Here is a 26,554-nt window from a genome sequence, read left to right on the forward strand (position 1 = left end):
CTAGGAGACTTGCCAGGTTTAAGTAGCAAAGAAATATTAGCCTCATTCCATGTACTCGGTATAGCTGCTCCACCCATAAAGATTTGATTAAATAAGTTACACAATAACTGAGCCACTTCTTCTACTAGGGTCTTATAGACTTCAGAGGGGAGGCCATCTGGTCCTGATGCCTTCCCCCTTTTACTCTCCTTAATAACCTTAACCACCTCTTCTATCGTTATGTCGATATTTAGCACCACCTTCAGGTCCTCAGCAAGTGGCTCTATCTCCAGCAGCCATCCCTCTATCTCCTCTAGCCTCGGGTGTAAATTCTCCCTATATATATCCTCAAAAAATGTGTGGAAGACTTCTGCTATCCCTTTGCTATCAGTAATCAAAGACCCCGTAGCTGAAGTCTTAACCCCCTTAATTTGATTCCGAGGCAAGTCCTTCTTAGCTTTCCAAGCTAACAATTTACTGCACCCTTCACCATAGGAAAAATGCGCTAGCTGACTGGCCTCCCATTTTTCCTTAACTCTTTGTGATAATATAGATGTTAATTCTAGCTTTAACTCAAACAACTTGTTTTTTACCTCCTCCTCACCCAGTGTTCCCCCCCTGAGCCTACACCTGCCTCCTCCCATGTGCGAATTTCCGTCTCCAAATCCAGAACTTTCCTCCGGTATAATCTTCTCCTCTTGGCGCCCTGTGCTCCCAACCTCCCTCTCAAAAAAGCCTTACAGGTGTCCCAGACAACTTCCGCTTTAGCCGAACCCTCATTAACCACAAAAAATGCTTGTATCTCACTCCTCAAGATAGCTACATATTCCATATCTAAGAGGACTGTCCGATCCAGCCTCCAGGTTGAAGTCGAACCCTCCGCTCCTAATGTTAACTTCAAAGCCACAGCCGAATGGTCAGAGAGGTGCGCCCCCAGATGTTCCACTTCTGCAACCTCATCCTTCAATCTTATATCAAGCAAAAAATAATCTATACGGGACTTTTGGTTATATTTCTTATTATGAAAAGTGTATCCTACCTTTTGCCCTGCTTTTATCCTCCAAATGTCACAAAGACCCTGCTGAGCAATAAGAAGTTTTATCCTAGCAGCCATCTTGCTATTTACTATTGCCCTGCTGTTATTCGACTTATCTAATTTGTGATCTAACACAACATTGAAATCTCCCGCCATGATTATTTTACCAGAGAAATCCAGCAGTTCTGCAGCTACCTCATCCAGAGAGGTTTCATCATCAACATTTGGCCCATAATAACCAACCACTACTAGCTGTACCCCGGCCACCCTCAATTTCACTATTGCCCATCTTCCACTCTTATCCGCCACCTTTTCTTCCATAGAAATATTAACCCCCTTTCTAACCAATATCGCAACACCTTTTGTCACTATCTCTTGCGGAGTATAGAAAGCATTAGCAATCCACCGCTGAGAAGAAAAGATATCCTTACTCTCACTTGCAGACAGGTGCGTCTCCTGTAAAATTATCACATGTGCTGGGGAATCTTCAAGATACTTCAAAATCAGCTTCCTCCTAGACTTCACTCGCAAACCATTAATATTCCAGGTAAGGAACCTTAGCTCCACAGGCTTAACCCCATTCATCCCTGCTATCCCATCTTTTCCTTAGACTGGTGATGAGAATGCTCCTGAGGATGTTTTTTCATTTTTCTCCCACCTTGCCCTCTCCTCCCCCTCCCAGCCCCAACCCCAACCCCCAACCCCCAACTCCCCCTACCTCCCTCAACCAAAGCCTGACCCCTCCCCTGGAAAAACCCAACCAAAACATCCAAGGCCAGTAGGCCCATTGGATGCCCTCGAGTGGTGGTGCTTCATCACCAAATAAAATTCTAGTATATCAACAGTGCTGAGCTCGCTATTCTCCTTGGCCCTGCTCTAAGAAGTCATCTACCTCCTCAGTACTCCGAAATGTAAACATTTTATTCTGCCACATAACTTTCAAAAAAGCTGGGAACTTCAATTGAACTGTGGCCCCCCGTGCTCTAAGCGGTTCAATGCGCTTACCCAACTCCCACTGTCTATTTGCTGTAGCAGGTGATAGGTCTGATCTGATATCTACAGAAATTCCATCTATTGTTATACTTTTCCTTTTTAGAGCCAATGCTAAGATCTTTTCCTTCAAATTGTAAGTCAAGAAATTGACCAAGATCTTCCTAGGTTTGGAGCGGTTCGGGTTCAACCGGAAGGGATCTCGGTGAATCCTCTGTATATCTTTAAATAAGATTTCTTCTGTCTCATCCAGCTCTAACTCTGTTTTTAACAAGTGTACTATATAAGTCTTGATATCCGAGCCCTCCTTTCCTTCGGGTAATTTTAAGATTTTCAGATTATTCCTTCTCTGCATATTTTCTAGCCTTTCAACCCTATCTTCTGTCTCACGTTCTTCAGACTTAATGGCAAGAATCTCCTTGTGGTTATCAAAGACCCTCTCCCACATCACTTTTGCCTCTGACTCCAAAACTTCTGTGCGGGCATTCAAAGTATCAAACTTAGTCTCAAGTAGACTGCAAGAGGCTCTAATACTCTCCTGGTTTTTCTTTGAGTCTTCAAAATTTCTATTCGATGCCTCAAACCCCTCATGAATATCCCTCTCCAACTTCTTGAGGAGCGCCACTACCGAGAGATCCGAGGTATCAAGTTCAGGATCCACGTGACTCTTCTCTGAATCTGTGTTGATTAAATCAATGCCCCTGTCATGTTTCACCCTGGGTTTCCCGTAAGACTGAGGAATGCATGAGAACGATTGCCACACTACATCGCCCAGAATGCTTAGGGGTGATGTCCTTTCTTTCTTTTCTGTCTCTATTACATATACTCCTCCTCTATCTATGGTCCGGTGCTTGTCACCTGACCACAGGAGTAGCTGTGTTGTTTGTTGCAGCCTGGGAGTCGCCGTGGATTAATGAAGAATTAATCTCCCGGTTTTGGATCACGTTCTTGCTCCATTTGTATATGTTCATTTTGGTATGCCTTAGTTTCCTTTGGACCCTGCCTTGATCGCGCACTGAACGCACTGGGATCAGAGGCGGGCGGAAGCCATAGTCGGAAAACAATCCACAAACATTTCCGAGACTTTTCAGCCTCACGGTAAGAAGCATTGTTCCTGTTGCTGTCATGTTTTAAACACATAAATTACAAAAGGAAGAACGGCTGCTCTATTGCTTATTTGGAACACTAAAAGACTTTCCCTGACTTGCCTTGGAGGTTTTCTTTTGATACTGGTTACGAACATTTCATGTAGCTTGGATTAATTTGTTTAGGAATGAACCTTGCATATATTCCGGTTTTCTAAGAAGGAGACTAAAAGAATACTTGTTGTTTGCAGCTTATCACATATTTTTGTGTTGAAACAAAGTATTCCTAAGGACATTGATAGTGCTGCATACTTTGACTATGGATTGAACTATTCAGGAGCATATAATCGCCAGAGAAATAGACGGTGACTATACTGATGGTATCCTGAGTGTCTTGCTATCTTCAGGATCGTTTCTTTACTTTTATGCTTTATTTTTCTATTTTTTGTGAATGAGTTGGATGGGATACTTGCGGCTATGTACACTGTAAGTTCATATCATATATAGTACATTGATCTTTATAAGTGCTTACATGAATGTATGAATGATACCTTGTCTCTCCCTCTGCTGGGTCTACCACCAGAGATCAGAGAGTTAATACATCACATAGATATCCGAAGATGTCAACCATTTATTTTTGAATCTGCTGCAACTTTATTGTTTCTTTTGTCCCTTTATTTCCCCTTCCCTGGTAGTGTTACTCTCTGTGGAGTTTGTACATACTCGCAGGGGGTGCCGTTACCTGGGGATAGGGAGAAATAGCTACATTCATCGCTCCTGCTGTACCCGGTTAACAGGTTAGTGAAACCTGCATGGGATCACGACAGCCCCCTCCCGCTATCTCACCCTGTGAACTTGCTCCAGCAGTTAATCCCACACTTAACTGCGGTGAGATATCTATTCTGTCCGCTACTGAAACTACGCTTGACTGTTTTTCATTCATTTCAAAAAATCTTTATTTCGATCACAGATCATAAAAGATGCAACAAGAACATACAATTAAAAACTTATTAAACATAGTGTGATCCAGTATGATAAAATTCATTTAAATGTTGGATAAAAACAGTGAGAAAAACCGCTAGAGGAGTCCATTATACCAATCTTTTCATCATTCGAGTTCGGGTAACCCGCAATGCAGTTAAAAATTTTGAAAGTGCAAAAACTACATAAGGGGAGAGGTCAGATTTTAGAACTCTATAAGCAGTTTGGAAAGATCTAAATCCCAGGTTCCTGAGCATCGGAACTAGCCAATATTTTCTGCTTCGCTCATAACCCTTGCAGAAGAAGACCACGTGCATGTCGTCCTCCTTCGGGTGGGCACACATTGGGCAAGATGGCACGGTGAAGCACGCTGTCCAGGACGCTGTAAACGAGGCTAGAGGAAGACATCCGTAGCGCCATTGTAAGAACAATTTCCTTGTTAATGCAGGGGAAATATTGTCCAGTGTTTTTTCGAGAGAGTAGGTGTCTTTTATTTTCAGGAATGATTTTGTCAGGGACCCCTCACGGGAGTTGTTGGAGGCTCTGGTGAGCATCATGTCGTTGTAGGCACTCGCAAGTACCTTCTTTGATATCTTCGTACATGAATTAATAGGATCTGTCCATAGTTCTGGGAACCCCATTTCCTCGAACCTTCCCTTGACATAGGTCAACCAAGGAATCTTCTTTATGTTCCCTAGTTCCAGGAATTCCTGTAGTTCCTCTCTATAAGTTACAAGATCTGGGCTGGACCACAAACGCCTCCAAAATTTTAGGGGTTTGAGTCCCAACTCCTCTGTTATGGGTTTAATACCCAGATCTAATCTGAGTGGAAGTAGTGGGGTACTCTGGGGAAGGGCAGCTACCTGTCTCAAAAATTTGTTCTCCGTGGCCTGTAACTTCGGATGTTGAATGTAGCCCCACAGCTCGCCCCCGTAAGTAACCCCTGCCCTCGCTTGTGTTTTGTATATATGAATAATTGGGGTAAGTGGTCGATAGCTTGATTTGTTTGCCAGGCGCAGAGTGCCACCCGCCAACTGTGCCAGTTTGATGGTCACTTTGGCCTGGTGAGATGACCAAGTTAAATGTTCATTTATAGTAATGCCCAAGTATTCAATATTGTGGACCCGTTCTAGTTGGACCATTCCTAGCTTTGGAGGGGCTCTATTTCGGGAGTTAGGATTTAAAATCATGAATTTAGTTTTTTGGGGATTAACTTCCAATCCCCGCTCAGAGCAGAAGTCTAGGAAGCCATCCAGAATGCGTTGGATCCCCATCGGGGATTTAGACAGCAACAGGGTGTCGTCCGCAAACATAATTGCAGGCACCCTGTTGCCAGTCAACTTTGGGGCATCAGAGTTAGCAATCCTGTTGAGGTGGGCAACTACCCCGTTCACAAAGATACAAAACAGGGTAGGTGCGAGCACGCAACCCTGTCTTACACCTCTGCGAACGGGGAACCTTTCGGTTAGTTGGCCACCTTTGCCACACCTAACGCGGGCGTAATTGTTGGAATGGAGTCTCATCAGGATTGCCAAAATGTCCTCTGGGACTTTCAGCTCTTTCATGACGCTCCACAGCCTTGCTCTAGGAACCAAATCGAAGGCGGCACGTAGGTCTACAAAGATGGTATATAGACTGCCGCCCTCGATTACCGCTGTTCTCCAATAGAGCAGTTGTAGCCTGAATATTTGGTCTGTGGTAGATACACCCTCCCGAAATCCTGCCTGGTATGGGGACAGGATATCCGTTTCATGAATCCACACCTGCAAACGATTTAAGATCAGTCTGCCAAAGAGTTTTTGGGATATATCTATCAGACTGATAGGACGATAGTTGGATGGGAGCAGAGGGGATCCCTTTTTATAAATTGGGACTACCTCTGCTCCCATCCAAGTATCGGGCACAGTCATTCCCCCCTGGATAGCATTAAATATAAGTGTGAGGTACGGTGCCCAAATCCCTGGTTCCTGTTTAAACAGGTCCCCCGGGACCCCGTCCAATCCCGGTGCTTTTCCAGCAGCTAGGCCTTTGATGGCCTCCCTCACTTCTTTTTCAGTGAATGAGGCCCCCGAAAGGGTAGGTCTAATCAAAAATCTCTCGCTACTAGGATCCCCACCACCCTCTGCATACAGCGCTTCAAAGTGGGCCTGCCATACTGAGGGGGCTATATTGGGCTCTAATGCTGGAGATAACTCCGTCGTGCCATTCGCTACTACCCGCCAGAATTTGCGTGAATCTCTGGTTGATAGTGCTTTCGTGAGGTTCTCCCAATAATCGTGGTCCCATTCCGCCTTGGCGTTCACTAGAAGGGACTTGTACTTATTTCTCCTATCCCAAATTTCTTCCCTGCTAAGGCGTCCCTTAATGGCAGATAACAAATGGGCCTTAGCCTTCCTACACGTGGCATTATACCACGAGGTCTTTGGCTTATAGCCCTTCCTTTTCGTAGAGGATGTGAACAAGTCTTGTTCAAGGGAGTCTGTAATGTTTTTATGTATTATTGCTAGTTCTCCTCTAGTTACTTCATCTAGGTCTTTGGTGCCTAGGTCGAAGGCACACTCTAAAAATGGAATTAGCCTTTCATAGAGGCAGGGTATTTTGTCTATACTACTAGCCAGCTTCTCCCACTTGACTTTCCTACGATTATTTTCAAGTCGGAGGCCAGACTTGTCACTACCAGATCCCTGTAATAGGTCCTGGTTCCTAGGGAGGGAATAAGTCAATTCCAGTGAATTATGGTCACTGTCCGTTCTTGGGCATACTTTAAAGTCAATTATTGCTGGCCACATGAAGGTTTTGACCATAATGTAATCTAGTCGGGATTCACTACCGGGTTTGTTGTAAGTCGGATTACTTGGTATGTCCGAATTACAGCGCCCATTACATGCCCTGAGAGCAAGATTAAGAGTAAGGGCATTTATTTGTAGGGCCAGGGGAGTCCAAGCCTTTGGAGGTGGTGCCGCCGACTCAGGTATCAGCCAGCTGGAGTCTTCATCTAGGGACGGACCATCGCGTAGTCCGGGCAGAGGTTCATAGTGGGAGTTGAAATCGCCCCCAACTAGACAGGGGAGATCACACGGGATGCCCTCTAGAAACCTAGCTAACTCATCTATAGTGGGCGACTCGTTATGCATTTTGGTCGGCCTAGAGTAGATATTAATAACTAGAAGCTTCAATGCGTCAGGCCACTCTAGTAGGACGGCCAACAGATCGTCGGAAGCGGTCTCCAGAGCGGAGGCTTGGCAGCCTAGATCCGTTGCTATCCCTATCATTAATCCCCCAGATGGTCTCCCCTTTCCCTCCCACTTGGCTGTTTTGGTGAAAGAAGCAAAGCCAGGTAGGTCTACTGCTTCTCGCGCCCAGGTTTCCTGTAAGAGTATTAAGTTTTTGGAACTAACATAAAAGCCCCACTCTGGGCAGTCTAATTTACTGGAGAGCCCAGCCACATTCCATGAAATTACAGTTATATGTGGTACTTGAGCGCGAGACGGGCTCGCAGCCATATCATTGGGTTCCTGATGGGCCGTATAAGTTGGAGAGGGATGTGTGGAGCCCAATGGGCTGGTAACAATTGATGGGGAAGGATTTGTCATGGCTGGCGTCTGGATCGGTTAGTCTAAGCTTGTTGTCAATGTATCCTTCATCCTATGAAATGAATTTAGGGGTGAAGGGCTCCATTGGTGGGGAATAATCTTGAGGGGAGATAAGTCTCCAGACCTCCCGAGTCAATCCACCTCCTCCAGGCAGCCGAACCTGTTGGAAGTGGGGACCCCTTGCCACCAATTAAGTTGATTTTGTCCAACAAAACTATGTGTCAATCGACTAGGGTTTCTGACAGTGGACCATGACCCCTCACTCACTAGTTGTTGTCTAGGAGGATAGAAAAAGGTGAGAGGCCTCACCACTATTGTGGAATTGGCCTCAAAAGATGGCCCTGCACATAGACACTGAGCTGTGTGGGGATCAGAAAATGATACCACCACACAGTCGCCGGCTATGGACTTGTGCGTACGACCAATCCAAGGAACTCTCCGAACCATAAGTATATTACTTCTTTGATGGTCGGGGAGTTGTTTATTGGAATTAAGCCAGTGGATGACTTTATTTTTTAGAGAGAAATCATTCTCCTGTGATTGTTGATCCAACTCTGGAACACCGGCTAGAATAATGACGTACGACCCTGCTTCTGGCGGGAGGTCAATAAACCCTCCGCGGAAGTTGTGGCGACTAGCCTGACGTGTTGGGTTATACACCAAGGGTGGCCTAGGGGGGTGGTTAACTGGTGCCCTGGAGACTGTGTTCGACCTATGTGCTGGTTTCTGCGGGTAGAAGGGTTTGGGTACTGCTGGGCTCGGGGTAGGTACAGTAGTATTTACAATAGTGGTGCGGGGTTTTGGAATAGGTTTAGGTAGGGTCACAGGGATGCTTTGGACTGATTGTGAAAGAGATTGAACGGATTCTGTTTCTTTGGGCTGGGGAGTGGGTTCAGTTACACGTGTGAGCTTAGCATCCATTTCCTTAAGACTCAAGCTGGCTAGAGTGACTATGGTCCTATCCATTTCAAGGAGGTTATTCTCTATGCGAGAAAGCCTCAATTCCAGGGGGGAAAGTAGCTGCTTTAACGTACCCCAGACTAGTTGGAGGAATTCGCTATCACCCTCCCTGTCATGCACGGGTCCGCTCACCCGGCCATCCAAAATGTTTATACTGTTCTGACTAGGAGGGATGCTAAGAATATCATCTTCGACCAGGCTAGGTATTTCCGGAATAACTTCCCCATTAAGAACACTGTGAGTCGGTTTGGGGTTAACATCTTTCATCCCAGGGGAACCCATGGCCCTTCTATTATTAAAAAACTTTAACCTTGCTATTCTGGCTTTTTTCCTAGCGTGTATAGTTCTCGCCAGACATTTCTTTTTATATGCTGCGGCTTTCTTAGCACTACAATGGCTGGCAGCTTGACTTATTTTGGGAGGGGGAAAGGAACCCGCGATACTAAATAGAGGGGCAGGGCCAGTACTCTGTAGCACTGGATCAGGTTGGGAAATTGGAGGGGAATGTACAGGGATAGTAGAGGGAGCAGGATGCATAACTGCCGTTGTTATCAGAGGCCGTGGGGCAGCAGAACGATCAGGGGTACGGGCAGATGCAATGTTCCCCAAGGAAGATTTTTTGGAGCTAGCAATATGCGCCGACAGCCTACGTGCAGCGTCAAGTTCTAAAGAGACCTTGTGCTGCATTTTGCTGATTTCCTCGTCAATCGCCAAATTGGTTTTGACTAGGAAATCATCTATGGATCTATTAGAGTTGCTAGCCGCCATGAGGGTTTTGCTCCGGCTACCCCGTGAACACATATTACAGAGTACAAGTCAATAAATAAGTCAATAAATAAATATGCACACAACAATAAAACTGTAAGATGTGACAATAAGACTAGGATCAAAAAAGGGGGGTGGCCCAGCCCAGCCCTCTTAGTCCTCGAACGGCCTCAAACGGCCCAGTCTTTGCCCTGTCTTCGCCCCGGCGCTGCGTCCCGCGCTGCGGGAGTGTTGGGCCGAGATATAATGGGCGTGATAGGCGGGGGGCGGGCCGGCGGGGAGAGCGGACCGGATGGTCAGTCCGTGGTCTTCGCAGGGACTCCTGGATGTTGGAGTCCCTGCACACTCGCAGCCCACGCCTTACCTCGCGCCCCTGCCTCCGCCTCCAGTGACCAGGTGCTGTAGATTAGAAACGCACTCCTGTGCGCAGCGGCTCCCGCGAAGCGGGAGCGGCAAGCCGTGAGGGCGGAACTGCCCTTGGATTCCTTGAGAAATGAGGTAAGCCTCTGCCTGTCCGTTTCAGCGTCCCAGGGAATAGCAGGGGAAAGCGCCTTTTACACTCCCAGGTGGGCGGGGGGCGGGCCGGCGGGGAGAGCGGACCGGATGGTCAGTCCGTGGTCTTCGCAGGGACTCCTGGATGTTGGAGTCCCTGCACACTCGCAGCCCACGCCTTACCTCGCGCCCCTGCCTCCGCCTCCAGTGACCAGGTGCTGTAGATTAGAAACGCACTCCTGTGCGCAGCGGCTCCCGCGAAGCGGGAGCGGCAAGCCGTGAGGGCGGAACTGCCCTTGGATTCCTTGAGAAATGAGGTAAGCCTCTGCCTGTCTGTTTCAGCGTCCCAGGGAATAGCAGGGGAAAGCGCCTTTTACACTCCCAGGTGGGCGGGGGGCGGGGCGGCGGGGAGAGCGGACCGGATGGTCAGTCCGTGGTCTTCGCAGGGACTCCTGGATGTTGGAGTCCCTGCACACTCGCAGCCCACGCCTTACCTCGCGCCCCAGCCTCCGCCTCCAGTGACCAGGTGCTGTAGATTAGAAACGCACTCCTGTGCGCAGCGGCTCCCGCGAAGCGGGAGCGGCAAGCCGTGAGGGCGGAACTGCCCTTGGATTCCTTGAGAAATGAGGTAAGCCTCTGCCTGTCCGTTTCAGCGTCCTGTTTTAACATATCCAGATTGTCCGTGCCGGCTGCTTGCACCAGCTCTCCTTCCTCCTCCATAGTCAAGACCTGAAATCTATTGGGAGTTGTATGTCGTGACCAGTCTTGAGCTACAATATTCTCTAAGTTATTTGCTAAACTGAAGTCCTCTTCTGAGTCTAGTTGGGATATTTGCTGATTATTTTGAGTGTCTTGCGGTTTTAAAACCAGAATTTTTGGAACAGGTTTAAAGAAAGTAGTGAGGGAAGGTGTCATTACTAACTGATGATTAAGCCTCTTTTTCCAGCTCTTTTTTTTAACAGGCACCTCCCAATTCTCCTCTCCCCGGTCGACCACCTTCTGCGGATTTTTCAGCTTATTTGAGGAAATCCCCAACTCTACTTTCTTAATGCTTCTTAACGGGTACCGGGAGGACTCTACTCTGTTTGTTACTTTATTCTTCCCACTATCTACCTTTTGTTCCGCCTCGGGTTCCCTTTCAGCTGCCCCCGTCTTGTCTGCCAAGTTCCTAGTGTCAGCTAGCTTAAATGATAGCCCTTCCAGAGATTCCACACCTCTCCCTCGCCCACCAACTCCTCTCGGAGAGGACCTAGCCACGGCTCGCCGTCCTCTATTCAGCTCTAATGCTGCTCTTCTCCAAGTAGCAGTCCGGGTAGATATTACAGGGCGCTGCGCACTTTCATCTTCATCCAGCTCCTCCCAAAGCTGTGCAGATCCTTCAGCCTCCGCCATGCGACACACGGCAGAGAGTCTGAACCACTGGATCACAGCGTTACCGGCAATAACAGAACCAATATGAGATACGTACTGAACAGCAGGGAGAGAAAAAGTGAGAACCCAGTCACACCCCTTCCTCCACTGCCTTCCGGCTGGTGCCCAATTCCTCACCCCCCTGTAACCCCCCCGTCACAGTACTTCTTTGGGAAACTGTAAAGCTGTAGTCACAGAACAACCACACCAAACTTATCAGACAGTGTGCTCCGTGGGTCCATACCTCCTCCCAGTGCCTCAATAACTCTAATACCTCTCAGTGAGTCCTCCGCCGCCACTGCTGAAAATCCAATCCAACAACCAGGCAGCTACAAACTGCTACTCCTGACTTTCCAAGCCCCCGTTACAGGGTGACAATACTGTGGCTGTTTTCCTAAGCAACGGGCATTAAGCTGTCAGCCACAACCAGCAACCGGCAACTAACTGGAAAAAAAAAACCAAGGAAACAGCACAGCTTACAGAGCCGATCCGTGTCGAGCAGTTCACTGCTCCTCCTCTCCTCCTCTCCTCGGGACCTCTGCAGCAGCTGCCGGTGTTTGGCAGCAGAACAACAAACACGATAGCCGAGCCGGATTCAAGCCCCAGGCGAGACCTCTGCTGCCCAACACTCGACAGGCTGTCCGCGGCCGATTGCTCTCTCCCACTGCCTCCTAGCGGGAGCAATACATGACAGCCAAACAAACAAGATATCGGAACAGCCGCCGCAGCCGAGCTTCAGCAGGGCTGTTTAAGTCTCCACATAACAAGAAACCGCTCAGCAGCACCAAGGTAAGAGATTCAAAGATAAATATCTACTGGCACCAAACGCGCAGCATTTTTCAGCAGCACCACCACTCTCCTGACACCCACGACCCGCTACCTAGCCGGCCGCCATGTTTTTCCCGCCCAGCTCACCTTTCAACTATTTCATCATTAACTTGGAAAGCCAATACATCTCATTTCAACATGTTAAAACATGCAAAAACAGGTACATCGAAATGCTGTTTATATGTATAATTGTATTAAAGCTACTCTTGTTTGCTGCCCCCCAGCTTGTTTGTGTTTGCTTGCCATTTGGATAGATATTAACTTTGCAGGCAAAAATCCTCCTACACCTTCATCAAGAATAGGGCGCCCGGTTTTATAGTATTTATTTGTTTGGCATTTCAATCTGTGTGTATTCATATTTATCTTTTGCTCATTCTGTTTTAATACATATTTATTTTGTGCTTAGTGTAAAAAGTGAACCTATAATGGATATATTTCCGTGTGTTTAACTGACAAATGCGTACTCATAGTGGACACTGAAGTGATTGAACGATTAGATATTAATCAAGACTTTGGGGGTAGAGGTCAACGTTAGATAGGAGAGCTTCAGCCTACTAATAACACCAGATCCATCAAGGGGGAGTGGGTTGATAAAAACCCTGTGGCCCTAAATACCATCAAGGAAACTGTCAAAGCCGGCTATGATTATTTGTCTAAACTTCCTAGTAATACAAGAAATGTAAAGATGATTCACTCACATGAAAACCTGGGGGATACAATAAGGGATGTCCTGGGCAAACCAAAGAAGAAGAAAATGAATTTTACTTCGAAAACCGAACCCTGGTACAATAATGCATGTAGAAGGGAAAAAGGTGAGCTCCTTGCTGACATCAAATTCAAATCACAGGTAGAGACCACTAAATCCAGAGCACTTCATTTCCAACGCAAAAAGTGTGTGGGAAGATCTCCTATGGTTGGATCTGCATGATGTCCTGGCTAATAGGGATTCCAAAGATTTTTGGAAAACTGTAGCTCCTGTTACCAGGGGTATAAAACCCACGCTTGACTTTTGCATCCAACCAGAAGAGGGGGTTGCACATTTTAGTCACTTGTATAGTGATAAGGTTAGGTTGGGCAATGATAGAGCCATCCTAGATGTGAGTGGGGTTCCAACTGAACCTAATGGACTGCAATTTTCACTTAGCGAGATGGAAAAAGCAATTAGTTCATGTGTTCCCGGACGTGCTCCTGGTCCTGACAGAATACCAAATGACTTGTATAAAGAACATTTGGAAATTTGGGGTCCCTATATTAGTCTACTTTCTAATAGTATCCTCAGGTATGGACATTCCACAATCATGTAATCTGGTAGAGATAGTTACCATTTTCAAGATAGGACTGTGCACTCCCAGGGAACTATAGGTCTATTAGCCTTATGGACTCCCTACAAAAAAAATTCTGCAAGCAGGTTCTTGCCCACTTCCAGGAGTGGATAAGTGAGGGGAATATCATTTCCGAGTGCCAGGAGGGTTTCAGGGCTCAAGTGAGTACCCTAGACCAGATCTTCCGCTTTATGTGTATTTTCTGGAGGGAAGTGACTGTCCACAATGGCAAAAGTTATGTTGTCTTTGTTGATTTACACGCCGTGAAACTATGGGAGGTCCTCAAGGACATGGCTATGCCGACTACCCTCCTGAACATTTTATTAAGATTTCACACAGACACCATGGCTCAAGATAGTTGGGGTGATAGTGGGGTGCTAATGGAGCTGATCCAAATTGATAAAGGAGTTAGACAGGGGTGTGAATTAGCACCTAACCTGTTCACCCTGTTTATGAATGATGTTATTGGCTTCCTGAGCAGGGATGGCTGTGATGCTCAGAAAATAGGTGGGCATTTGGCCCCCGCTCTCCTATTCGCCGATGATACCCTGCTCATATCAAAGTCGCTGCAAGGGCTCCAGCAGCTGCTAAATATTTTCCTGGCATTCTGCCTGGAACAGGGGTTGGAGCTCAATTGCTCCAAAACAAAATGTATGCTTTTTTCATCAAATTTAAAGTCAAAATGCAAGAAGCTTCTGTAGGTGGGTGGCAGAGTTTGACTACTTTGGTATTACATTTACTCAAAATATGAGCTGGCTCCCACAATTGGAAAGAGTGCAACTATCCCTAGTCCAGCAAAAGGTGACTATAGTTAAGATCCATAGGAAAGCTATATCTAGGAAATTGGCACCAGCGTTGGAGATATGGAAAGTCAAAGCACTTGGGATTGCCCTATATGGTGCGGAGCTGTGGGGCTGTTCAAACAGCAGTGGTCTCTCAGTAACCGAACAAACATTTCTTAGATCCCCATTGAATCTTCCGATGTCCACCCCACTAATTCCGCTCTATCTAGACCTAGGCCACAAAAGAATTGAACACAAAATTTTTTAAGAATGCTCTTGTTTTGGCTGCAGCTATGGCTTACTCCAGGTCTTGCGTCATATAGGGTGGGACTCTGTGAACTAATTACACCAATTTGTGTGGCCAAGATTACTTGGATGCGCACAGTTAAGACCTTGCTTCATAAACTAGGATAAGTTTTATATTGGAGCCATCCGGAAATCCTTAGTCAGATAAACAAATCCAGTATCAAAGTTGCGTAATGGGGCACAGTAGAGACTGATTTGTTAAGGAACTGCAAGGGCTCACTCTTGACTGCTTTTATGAATTTTAAGCATTCATTGTCATTTGAGGCCACAATAGATGAAATTGAACCCCTACTAGCAAGAAAATTATACATACAGTTCAGCTATGGGTGCCTACCTGTAAATAGCTTTCAAATAAAATGGGGCAAAGTATGCCAGAGGGATGAACGAAATTGCCCTTGTTGCCAGGGGATACCGGAGTCACTTGAACATGTTTTATTCTTTTGCCCCTTGTACTACCAATTACGAACTAAATGGATAGCCCCACTGTGCAGACATTTGGGGGTAAGAACGTACAAGGAGGCATATAGAAAATTACAGTCAAATACTACTTTTTGATTGTATTTTGTACAGCTAGGTTCTTAATGGCTATGTGGATTAGGGCCATCAAGTACTCCCCTGTTATCTTTTAGGCTGTTTGTTATTGTGTGGCTCGTGTCAAATTCGCATTGTGTCCTGTATTATATTAAATGAATGCTACTCTCTCATTTTTTAAGCTTTTTTACACGTTTTACTACTGCTTTTAGCGTATTTTATGATTACGATTTTTATAAATAATGATGTAATAGAATCTGCATCACTTGGCTGCTATTGTGATGCATGCAATGATGCACTTTGACATCTTTATTATGCTGCTAGTGCTATTGCAATTGGACTGTGAACGGCCATTTACAATATTATGTTTTATTTGCATCTTGTGTTTGTAAATATTCTGTTCTATGGTGCACTTTTATGATCTATAGTGATCAAAATAAAGTTCTTTGGATTGTATTGCTTACTCATATTTCAATGTCTAATGAGTTTTAGCCATTTACGGGACAAAAAAGTCATCTGCAATCATAAGCATTGTAAAATTTCTTAAACAGTTGCACTTCTGCCGTCTTCCCGCTTGTGTTCATTGGAAATATGTACCTAAGCTATTATTTTGTGTTTACACATTTGATGGATACGTATTAAACGCAAATATTGCAAAGGATCAGCTTGTTGCAATTCCTTCTGAAAGTTTGAGAAAAAACTATTGTTTCTTTGCTCAACAGACCCACATTTGTTTAGTAATTGGGTACAGGATAAATGGCAGAAACATGATTTTTTTTAAAGTATCCAACTTTAACACCAAAGAGGAGAACAATGTAGACATCTTCTCAGCTAAATTAAATATAACCTTTTTTCTTGTCTTGGTGCTAGAATTTTAGCATATTGGTTATGGTCTGCAACCATAAGAGATGTAGGTCTATAATTCTTGAAAGTGGTGTTATCCCTGTCTTATTTGGTATAAATCAAGTTACCACTCTTTTGAAGGTACCTCAATCTTTCTTTTGAGAAATAAAAGCTGAGATTACATAATTGAAAAAGAAAAAGTTAAAGAAAAATGAAATGCAGAGAGGTAGCCATCAGGCCCTACTTCTTTCATTCAGTTTAAAAGTGATATGGTCCTAATCACCCCATTAATAGTGATATGTGTTTGCATATGTGGACAATTCAATATTATAAGAAATATCCATGGAAAATGAAGGAAACTATTTGTTAAAGGTGTTTTCTTCTACTCAAGGTTATTGGGGTTATATATGGTTAGGCCGAGCTAAGCGCCCTCCTCAAGAAACCCACCGCGGACCCCACGGACCTGAAGAACTTCCGCCCCATCTCGCTCCTCCCCTTTCCAGCCAAAGTCATCGAGAAGACCGTCAACAGGCAACTCTCCGCCTTCCTCGAGACCAACGGATCCCTCGACCCCACACAGTCCGGCTTCCGAGCAAACCACAGCACCGAGACCGCCCTCATCGCAGCCACCGACGACATCAGGTCCCTGCTCGACAATGGGGAAACGGCTGCCCGCATCCTCCTGGACCTCTCAGCAGCCTTCGACACCGTCTGCCACCGCACCCTGAGACAGCGCCTCAGCAACACAGGAATCCAAGGAGCGGCCCTGGAGTGGATCATCTCGTTCCTCGCCGGAAGAACCCAGAGAGTCCGCCTCCCCCCGTTCCGCGGCCACCGAAGTCATCTGCGGCATCCCGCAAGGATCCTCACTCAGCCCCACCCTCTTCAACATCTACATGAGCCCCCTGGCAGCCATCGCCCGCCAACACAACCTCAACATCATCTCCTACGCCAACGACACCCAGCTGATCTTCTCCCTCACCAACGACCCCGCCACCGCCAAAGCCAACCTCCAGGAAGGAATGATAGATGTCGCGGAATGGATGAAGATCAGCCGTCTGAAACTGAACTCAGACAAGACGGAAGTCCTCATCCTCGGACCATCCCCCTCCACCTGGGATGACTCCTGGTGGCCCCCTGCCCTGGGCAGCACACCCAAACCAACAGACCACGCACGCAACCTGGGCGTCATCCTGGACTCCTCCCTCACGATGACCAAGCAAGTGAACTCAGTCTAATCATCCTGCTTCAACACCCTGCGCATGCTCCGAAAGATCTTCCGATGGATCCCCACCGAAACCAGGAAGACGGTCACCCAGGCCCTCGTCACCAGCCGTCTGGACTACGGGAACACCCTCTGCGCTGGAACCACACGGGTGAGTAGCGCGCTATACAAATTTTTGTGATTGATTGATTGATTGATAAAACTAAAGGAAACAATCATTATTTTCAGACATGGTAATTCTATTTCTAGCCACAGTCTTCTCACCATTTCTAGAAGATATTAAGGGTCTTTCTTTTCAACTTTCAAATAATTTCCTAATAATTTACCATTTCTAATTTGACCCCCAAGCCCTCCTTGGAATGTGGCTATTCAAATGTAGCTGTATATAAATCAATGAGAGAATCTTGTGATTTCAAGGTGTAAATGTTACGTTCTAAGTTACTGGTTTTCTTCAATACAACTATTAACATTGTAAACATCTCATTACTTTCAATGAATATATCTGATTGACTGCTTTAATTCAGAAATTTAACTGAGGAAGCAGGACATTCATTTAGAAATTGTGAGCCTTTTAATACATCGCTGTTAAATCTACACTGATTGGTAAAACATCAAAATCAGAACAAAATTAAAGTATGATGCTGAAATAGTTTGAAGCTAATTTATAAGAGTAAAAGATTATTTGTAAGTTTTCAGCTAAAAAAAATAAAAACAATGCTAGATTGTGTGGCGTGAACTGGAGTGAAAAATATACTTATTCTTATCTGGATTACGTGATCATCACATTTCGGAGAAGTTTCTCCGCTCCATACTTTTTGTTAGAAATATGTATATTTTATATTGAAATAATCTACATAATGATCACCTATACAGAAAGAGGCCTACCACCTAATGAAAATCATACCACAATACCAAATTATCCTTCAAAAACGTTGTTGGAATATAATTGTTGTTTTTCCAAAGTAAGATATTAGAATTTTAAAAGCTAATGATATACCATCTACTATTTGTTTCACATTAGTGTGTAAATACATGGATCCCATGAGGTTCATAAATTAAAATTATGGTCCCATTTCTTTTACCAAACACAGTGGAACAGAAACTTCTACTTACTCAAGATCCATTTAAGGTATTTGTTTCTTCTTCAGTTTCAAGAGTCCCCTGTGGTAAATGGTTTTAGTTTCACTAAGTGAGACAATATCCCCTGCCATTAATATTCAATGAGGTACCACTAGTTAAAGCATCACCCACACAGATGTGCTCTTTCTTTTTTATTTCTCTTCAGTAATAAGGGTTTCATGATTTAAAATAATTTGAAATGTCAATGTTTCTAAATGTGACAACACATTTTGTCTCTTAATGGACTATTAAGGCCTTTAACATTCCCAAATGTTCCTCAACTCACTTAAGGCATTGCAAAGACATAAACACTGAATAATGGCTTCAAAGTACATTTACCACAATGCAAATAAAGGAAAACCAATGTAAAGTCAATTGAAAATTGGCATAAAACAGGGCAGAAGGGTTTAAACAAAGTAAAAGCCACATATTAAAGAACACGTAGCATACAAAAAAAGACAGGAAACAACTGCGTGGAAGACACCACATACCATAACTAAAGAAGGATTGTTTGATGATGGTAAGGAGGGAATGATGATAGACCGATCCATGTGATGAAAACATCTAATTAAATTGTAACAGCATGAATCTTGCCACATACAAAGTGTATCTGAATGTGAAGATAAAAAATTAATACATAAACATACTATTTAACACGTGAACAAGTAGGTATAATAACAAACAGGACCATAACATGCAAATGTATAAAAAACATTATAAACAACCTCTGTCATCCTTTTCTCCATGATGGACAATCTTTTATCTACTCTGTTTGAATTCTTGGCAATTTCTTCCATGTATGGAAGTAAAGACCTGATTTCATCTAATAACACTTCCAAGGTTTGACCTGTTATAGATTTAATTAGAGGTTGAGGATCATCAATTGTCTTGACAGAAGAAGTAGTACTGTTCATGTTTTTAGTTATTAATGGCTAATGAATAAACAACAGATTTTTGAATGTTTGAAAAGTGCCAATTGGCTTTGACTGCTCAGAAAAGGAAGGATTAATATCTACAAATATTAGAGTAAAATCTAATTCATTGAAATATTTAAATGTGCTAGATAATGTGTTAGAGCTGGAGGTATTTTTATTTTTCCTGTTCTGTTCATGGACAATATATATCGGAAAACAAAACATTTAAACTTAAATGAAAATCTAATAATAATAGAAAACCTATAGTCAGGACTACTAACTTGCAAGTGGTGTAAATAAAGACAGAAGCACTATGGAGATTTTAGGTTAATCCATTGGTTCCTTTTGAAATATAAATGTCAAGAAATAGTTATTAAATATTTTTAAAAGGGAATCTTCTACTTGCAATACTGCACACAGACATCATCGTAAAGCATAACAGTTGTGAAAAATAAGAATCCATTTAAAAGATCATTTGGTGTTTCTCTGGGAGCTAAAAGTACAAAAAATAACTTTGCAATTTACTCCAAAGACCAGAAAGGTTACCAACCTGTAGAGAAAATTAAGTCTGAACTGCAGCAACAATATAGATTAAGGTAAATTATTTAGCACTTTGGCCTTTGAAGCTTTTATTGATGCCTTGCTAAAGCCCTGCCTACTTACTTTGCTGGCTGTGGCATGAAGCCAGGCCCCTGCCGGAGCTACATTTGTTAAATGTGAGTTTAGAACTATAATTAGACAAAGAGCACATGTGTAGCTCCAAATTAAATGTAATCTAAAACTCGCTCTCCACTGTGGAATGTTTAAGTGGATTAAAGGTATCTGTGAATGGGATCTTCAAATTGAATGCCTCGTTGTTGTTACTCAAAGTCAAGTTCGCATAGGATTCTGGTTAGCCGCCAGATACAGCTTATGTGGCAATGTAAAATCCAAGCCCCCAAGCCTGCACAAGAAGTGGAAAAGATAGTCTTCCCTTAAACTGGATACCAGGGTGTTCTTCCCCCAACTTTTTGTCTACTTACTTCCATTTGTGTTGCTGAAATTAGTTCTTATTTGCATTAGGTCTCTGTGCTCTTTACCACTGTTAACCAGTGCTAAATTACTTGTGTTGACTCCCCTAAACATGGTTTGATTGGCTTACACCTGATTGGCATATTTCATTGACGTATGAGTCCCTTGTAGAATGGTATACCATATACCCATGGCCTGATAATAGACGTTACAAGTGGGCCTGCAGCACTTACTGTGCCAACAGCTAATTATCACCTTAAAATGTCCATAGCCTGCCTTTGCAGCCTGAAAGGAGTTTTACATTGTTAATTCGACTTGGCAATATAACCCCCTTGACCAACTTTAAACTCTTCTTTTAATGCATGTAAGTCACCCCCAAGGTATGCCCTAGGGTGCCCATAGGACAGGGTGTATCGTAATTAAAAGTCTGTACTTTACGTTTTACATGTCCTGGAAATGAAAACGTTTTAAATTTGTTTATGACTACTGTGAGCCCTACCTGTCCCATAGAATAACATTTGGTTGCTTATTATTTAATAACTGCTAACTTTCAATTGGGACCATGTAATCAGTTCATGGTTGGTATCTATGAAATTGTAATGATAAATCCTCTTTAGAGTCAGATTTTTAATTACAATTTTGAAAATGAAAATGTTAAAAAAGTTGGCAATTTCTTGTCCTTAGCAGTCTGGGCCTGCAACCTCTCCTGGCTCACATGACTGGTTGTTACTGGCAGTTAGACTTTGTGAATTCCTCCCACACGGTTACACAATCAAGGTATTAGTGTGCCTGAATGGGCCATCGTCTGGCATGTTCCACTTACAACTGAATAGGCTGTGCACTACCTTCACACAAAGGGCTTGTTATCACTGTATTGTTCCTGCAGCCAGTTTTGAGCCAGAACATGGAAGTCAGGAAACTCTAGTCATTTCAAAGACTCTAGAAACATCTTCCAAACTTCAAGGAAGACAGTGGGTATGAAAATAGAACTCTTAGATCCAATTTTCAGTTCACTTCTGGAACTGTGGGAAGGACTCTCAGAGGACTGCCTGCTGCTGTGACTTAATGTGCACTGCGCAAGACTGCTTTGCTGCCTGAAACCTGCCTTGAACCATCAGAAGCCATGCTTGCCTTTTGAGCTCTGCTTCTTCACCTGCACCCATGATTACCAGAGTAATGCCAAGGGCTGTTTTGCTGGCTTCCTGTTAAGAGCCACAGAAACATAACTGGCTCCCACCATCTTGAACCTGCACCTGGACCCACCCTGAGTGAGTCCTTACCCCCTCCCACCAGTGGTGTCCCACCAATCCCGGACTCTGGGTTGGGGTGCTAAATGTGCCTGGATAGCCAAAATCCCAAACTTGGAATTTAGGAATCATTTTGGCTAAATACTGCACAGAGAACCAGTAAGAGACTGTAACCAACTTGTTTGTCATCGGCTCAAGGTCCATTGCCTGTCGGCCTGACTTTGTGGCTGCTTCTGCTATGTTCTTCTCAACAGCGGGTCATACTGTTGAGTAGTCTTTAGTCAAAGGGGTATCTGGCTTCGTGGAACTGTCTTCGACCACAGCTTCCTGCCTCGGCCCCGTGGAGATGTTTTGCCTTACATAAAAACAACTAAGTCAGAACGTAGAAATCTTCACCACTCCTTGGACGTTAGGCTCCCGACGATGATGCCCCCTTTTCAAATACTGCTTGCAGCCCTGTCCGGGTGAAGTTTACCTTCTGAGAATATTTCACTCAAAAAATCCAAGGGTAAGTGCTGAGCAGGCACAATCCAGTTATTGTATCCAATCCGTGGATGGGTCAGATGTTTGAGACTCAGCAAGGCACTGAATCTGTGACACTCCATGTCTAACCCAGTGTGTTCTACTTGAGCCCAGATTAAGCTCTCTAAGTAAAGTGCAATGGGCTGAAAGAATAGTCTCTGAGAGAAAATGCAGAAGTGTGCAATGCTACATTGAGCTGCAAACAAACATGGTTCATGTCTGCCAGAGCCCAGGAAAAGACACTCCTTCTAAGCCACTGAGAATACAAGAGCAACCATACGAAATACAGGAAGAAATAGTTTTTGATTTCTTTGGACTACATGCCCCATGTCAACACCTTGTAGTTATAAGCCACAACGTTTCAAATTTCCCAGAAGTCATTGCCTTTCCAAAAAGCTTGGCTGACTTTGTAAACTCTGAATACAAACACATTTTCTCCACTTTTGGTACTGCGTCCACATTGTAACATTTAACAGCACTCTGTTCAATGGTAGCAACGTTAAATACTTTACAGTACATTTAGGAGTTCACTAGAATAAAATCACTCCACTGTGGCCTCAAGCCAATGGCATCATGAAGCGAGTTATGGCCACTTAAAAAAATATCCAGAAATGGTGTGAAGGTCTCAGGAGTTGCCATTTCGGAGACATTATGTCAATATCTGAGGGATTGTAAGGACATGTCTCACATCATCTCCTGGAAACTTCCTGCTGAACTTTTTTTGGCAGAAAACGGGGGGAAAATGTCCTCATGTTGCAAGGAAGTGTTCCCCAACATTGCAGGATGTGAGGATATACAAAACTCCAGGAAGAGGGGCATAGGACTGTACAAAGGACAGAGAAAAAGCACCAGGCCTTCTAGACTCTGTCAAGGGAATCAGTTAGCAATTCATTCTAAAGACCATCGAAAAGATGATCCCTCTTTTGATCCACATTCTTAACTGACAAAGAATCAGAAGTGATCCATGATCACTGCCTGGAGGGACAGACTCTGAGTTACTTGCAATTCATCTTATTTGTTCATGCTCAACAAAGAGCCCTGTGAACACCTATCAATGATCAATGGATGAAGTGTTAGATTGAAAATGTCCCTAGTAATGAACCTTTTATCAACAACCCTTTACCTGATTCTTACCTGATTCTGACAGCCACACAAGACCTTCTTGTTATCAGGTCCCATGGAGGCAAAGGTGCCAGAGCACCACAGTGGCAGTGTGAGTGAAGACTGATCTATTCCAGCCCTATGGGCTACCATTGGTGACGAGTCTCATCAAACAACCAGTAAGTGGACAATGAAGTACCACCGACCCTTTCAATCTCATTTTTCAAGGACACAGATAGGCAGGTAGTACACCAACTGAGGCAGCTCAACTAAGCGTTTACATTCCATTGTTGAATCCACAGGCAGTAGTGCTCCCAGAGTGGAAATGGGTAAGGTTAGAAAATTTTGAGACATAAGACTTGTTATGCTTGTATGATTTTAATAGACGTTGTATCTTATGCATTGATGAAGGTCCACCCTTGAGTGCAGGGCCAGACTGACCGTAGTGGGTACCAGGAGTTTCCCCAGTAGGTCCCCAGGGTGTGAGACAGTTTTAGACCCCTGGGGACAATTTTTGTTGCCTGGGGCCGGTTTTGCAGTGGCAAATTGGCCCCAGCACAAAAAGTGGCACAAAGCTTTCCACAAGCACCCTGCCCCACACTGCCCACATCTAGGACTAGCCGAGCTCTTTGCCAGGGCCGGTTTTGTTTCCCAGTCTGACCGTGCTTGAGCGCATGGTTCACAGGACTGGATGTCAGAGTAAATACAACAGATAGCAACCAGCTTTGGCCCGTTGAATAAATTAGGGTTATCATCCATGAAAAGAGGGATGTAGTTTTGGAGTAAGAAAAGCTTTGCACAGCCTGCAAACCATCTAATGTACTGTGTGGTGCAATCTGTTATTATGTCTATCCATGAACATGCAGTTAAGAATTTGAGCATATTCTCTGTTTTAACATGTTGGCTATTACTTGCAGGGCACTACACTCATGTTCAACATGACGTCCGTCCTGAAAGATGAGTCCATCTGGGCAAGACCATACCAGTTTTATCCAGAACACTTCTTGGATGATGATGGTCAATTCATCAAGCGAGAAGCTTTCTTACCTTTCTCTGCAGGTAAATACATACTTGTTAGGTTAAGGGTGTGTAGATTAGCAATTTGGGTAGAGAGGTGAAATGTTTAATGTAGGCAGTGTCATTGTCACATACATTTATTTGAAGATGCTGACTGGATTGCTAATCTTATGTGTGCGTATAGTTTACAATAGATAGATGACATAAACACATATAGTGTACAATTGAAGAGCAATGCAGGGGCATATTTGTCATTATTTGACACAGCACAATGCAGCAAGCCACCTTGCTTCTCTGCATGAAAGGGAAAGGACAAATATGCACCGTATTTAGCATTACATGGCGCATTCCTGTCCTTTCTTGTACTGGCCCACTTTAGGCTGATTATCGCCAATGCATCACCCTTGGGTCTTGGTGCAAGGGTGCCTGTATTGATGCCAGAATTGTTTTTGTAAGGAACATCCTCAGAGGAATTTTCCTCTTTCTATGTGTGCTGCAGAATGCAGCGCACATCGAAAGTGGAAAAAACGCAGAGAGATAAGGATGTTTCTCATCGTTATGCCTCCCCTGGGGAGGTGTAGCATTTTGATGCACTCCCATGTCTAGTACTAATGGTAAATCTGGGATTCTGCCAAATTCCTTGGATAAATGCGTGGAAACACCCATGCTCCAACTATGGAACGCCTCCCTGTGGCAGGGTAACACAAGGCAGTGATTAGCACTTCCTTGTGTTACTCCAGATTTATCAAGCCATGCATGGCCACACAAGGTGGCCTTGTTTGGCTGGATAAAACTCAGTTAGGTTTTGCACCGCCCTAAAACCCTGATAAATATGACTTGCAATGTCCATTGAGATCAATATTTTGTACAATCTTGCTTTTGTTAAATGTCTTATTGAATACCAATGAAAGTCAGACAGTGCAAAAGCCCTCTACATAACCTCAATACAAAAAAGAGGAAAAAGAAAATGTATTATAATTTACCTTTCCTTATCATGAAAGTTAGCTTCTGTGGTCCTTGTTGACAAAATAACTGGTCCAAAGGGAAGGAGAAGGGAGAAAGAACAACTGAAGCGAGGGAGAATGGGAGGCAAAGAAAGACTCAAGCATATATGTGTATGAGTGTGTATATACACACATACTCAAACACACCCAAGTATTTTACACAAACTCATGTAAGAGACAAATTGACCCATGTCTTTTTAGGTCAAGCCTGGGCAGCTCATGCGCTGTTCTGTGAGGCATGCTGTATTAGAGTATGGACATGAAGGTCTCCTACTTTCATTGGCTTGTGTCGTTGTCCTTTGTAAATGCTGGCTTTTGATTCGTTAATAGGCTTAGTAGACCCTCCTTAGTACCGCCTTGTCTCATTCTGTAACCTCCCATGAAAACACCACCTGTTACATGTCTTGATACTCGGTACATTTTAATTACAGCTTCCGAGTACTATTTGGGAAAATGTTTTTTTCCTGCCTGCTATTGCAGGCAGGACACGCTCTCCCCCATCACTTAAAAAAAAAACATGTATTTAACTAGCGCTGCAAGCCTCAGTTGGATTATTGGCAGCCATGCCTTTCGTTTGTTACTTGTAGACAGAGGCATTCCGTGGGGGCCTGTTCCGTGCACTTTCCCTTCCCCTCCCTCTTGTTTTATTTTGCTCCTGCATGGTTTGGCATTGCACAGCATGTAAGATGTTGAAGTTAAATACTGCTTTTGAGTTCATATTTTATTTGAAAGTACTTTCTTTGAAACTCTTAGTTGCATTCAGAGGCATTCCAAGGTGTCTCTTCTGTTCCGTGCACTCCCCCCACCCTTCCAGCTTGTTTAATTTTGCCCCTTTATGGTTTGTCTCGAGTCGGCATCTTGATCTCTGAACAGTGCAGAGGGTCCCTTACTCTTCAAGGACTTATAGCCAAGGTGAAAGGTTTTATTCAGTGCATTAGCTCTCCCTCTCACTGCTGCTCCCTGAAGTCTCCAACAACGTGTCACGGAGTCCCAAGTTAGTGGGTAGACCGTGGCAGCTCTTCAGTACCGGAAACACTAAGCCCCACCCCAAACTTGAAAATATACTGGCATTACCTCATTTGTTTAAGGAAGCCTGAGTCATGAAAACAAGAAAACAAGATTTGCAATGCAATGGGTCTTGCATTTGTGAAAGTTAGAGTTATTGGAGTTTAAATGAAAATGTTTTCTACCTATGTGTTTTGTTTTAGAGTCTAGTGTATGTATGTGGCGTGGAGTGGAATTATCTGGGTTGTATTGGAATTGTTAGTTGTGGAACTGTGTGTTGTGTAGTGTATTGGTATAGTGATGGTGTCAGATGGTGTCGGGATGGTGTCAGTCGCCAGGGCCCTAACCAGCTTCACCTTTAACATGCCACTTCTGTTGAGAATCAGAGATGATGATAATTGGGCATGTCCGCCAACGCCTTAACGTGCATTTCTCCCCATGCATAGCTGCCATGGTTTCAGATTGCTTATGTGTGACATTTTCATA

At 44.2% G+C, this 26,554-nt stretch overlaps 1 protein-coding gene across 3 annotated transcripts in view; it reads left to right on the forward strand.

Annotated features, from left to right (window-relative positions):
• LOC144753030 (cytochrome P450 2D15-like) overlaps positions 1–26,554 on the forward strand; it is a 298,908-nt gene that overhangs the window by 231,526 nt on the left and 40,828 nt on the right. For all 3 annotated transcript variants that reach the window (XM_078640834.1, XM_078640846.1, XM_078640840.1), the window contains one exon: positions 23,960–24,101. In XM_078640834.1, coding sequence (XP_078496960.1) covers positions 23,960–24,101 — 142 coding nt within the window. The remainder of the gene's footprint in view (positions 1–23,959; positions 24,102–26,554) is intronic.

Source organism: Lissotriton helveticus, chromosome 1_1, assembly GCF_964261635.1.
Source record: "Lissotriton helveticus chromosome 1_1, aLisHel1.1, whole genome shotgun sequence".
NCBI classification, from domain to species: Eukaryota; Metazoa; Chordata; class Amphibia; order Caudata; family Salamandridae; genus Lissotriton; species Lissotriton helveticus.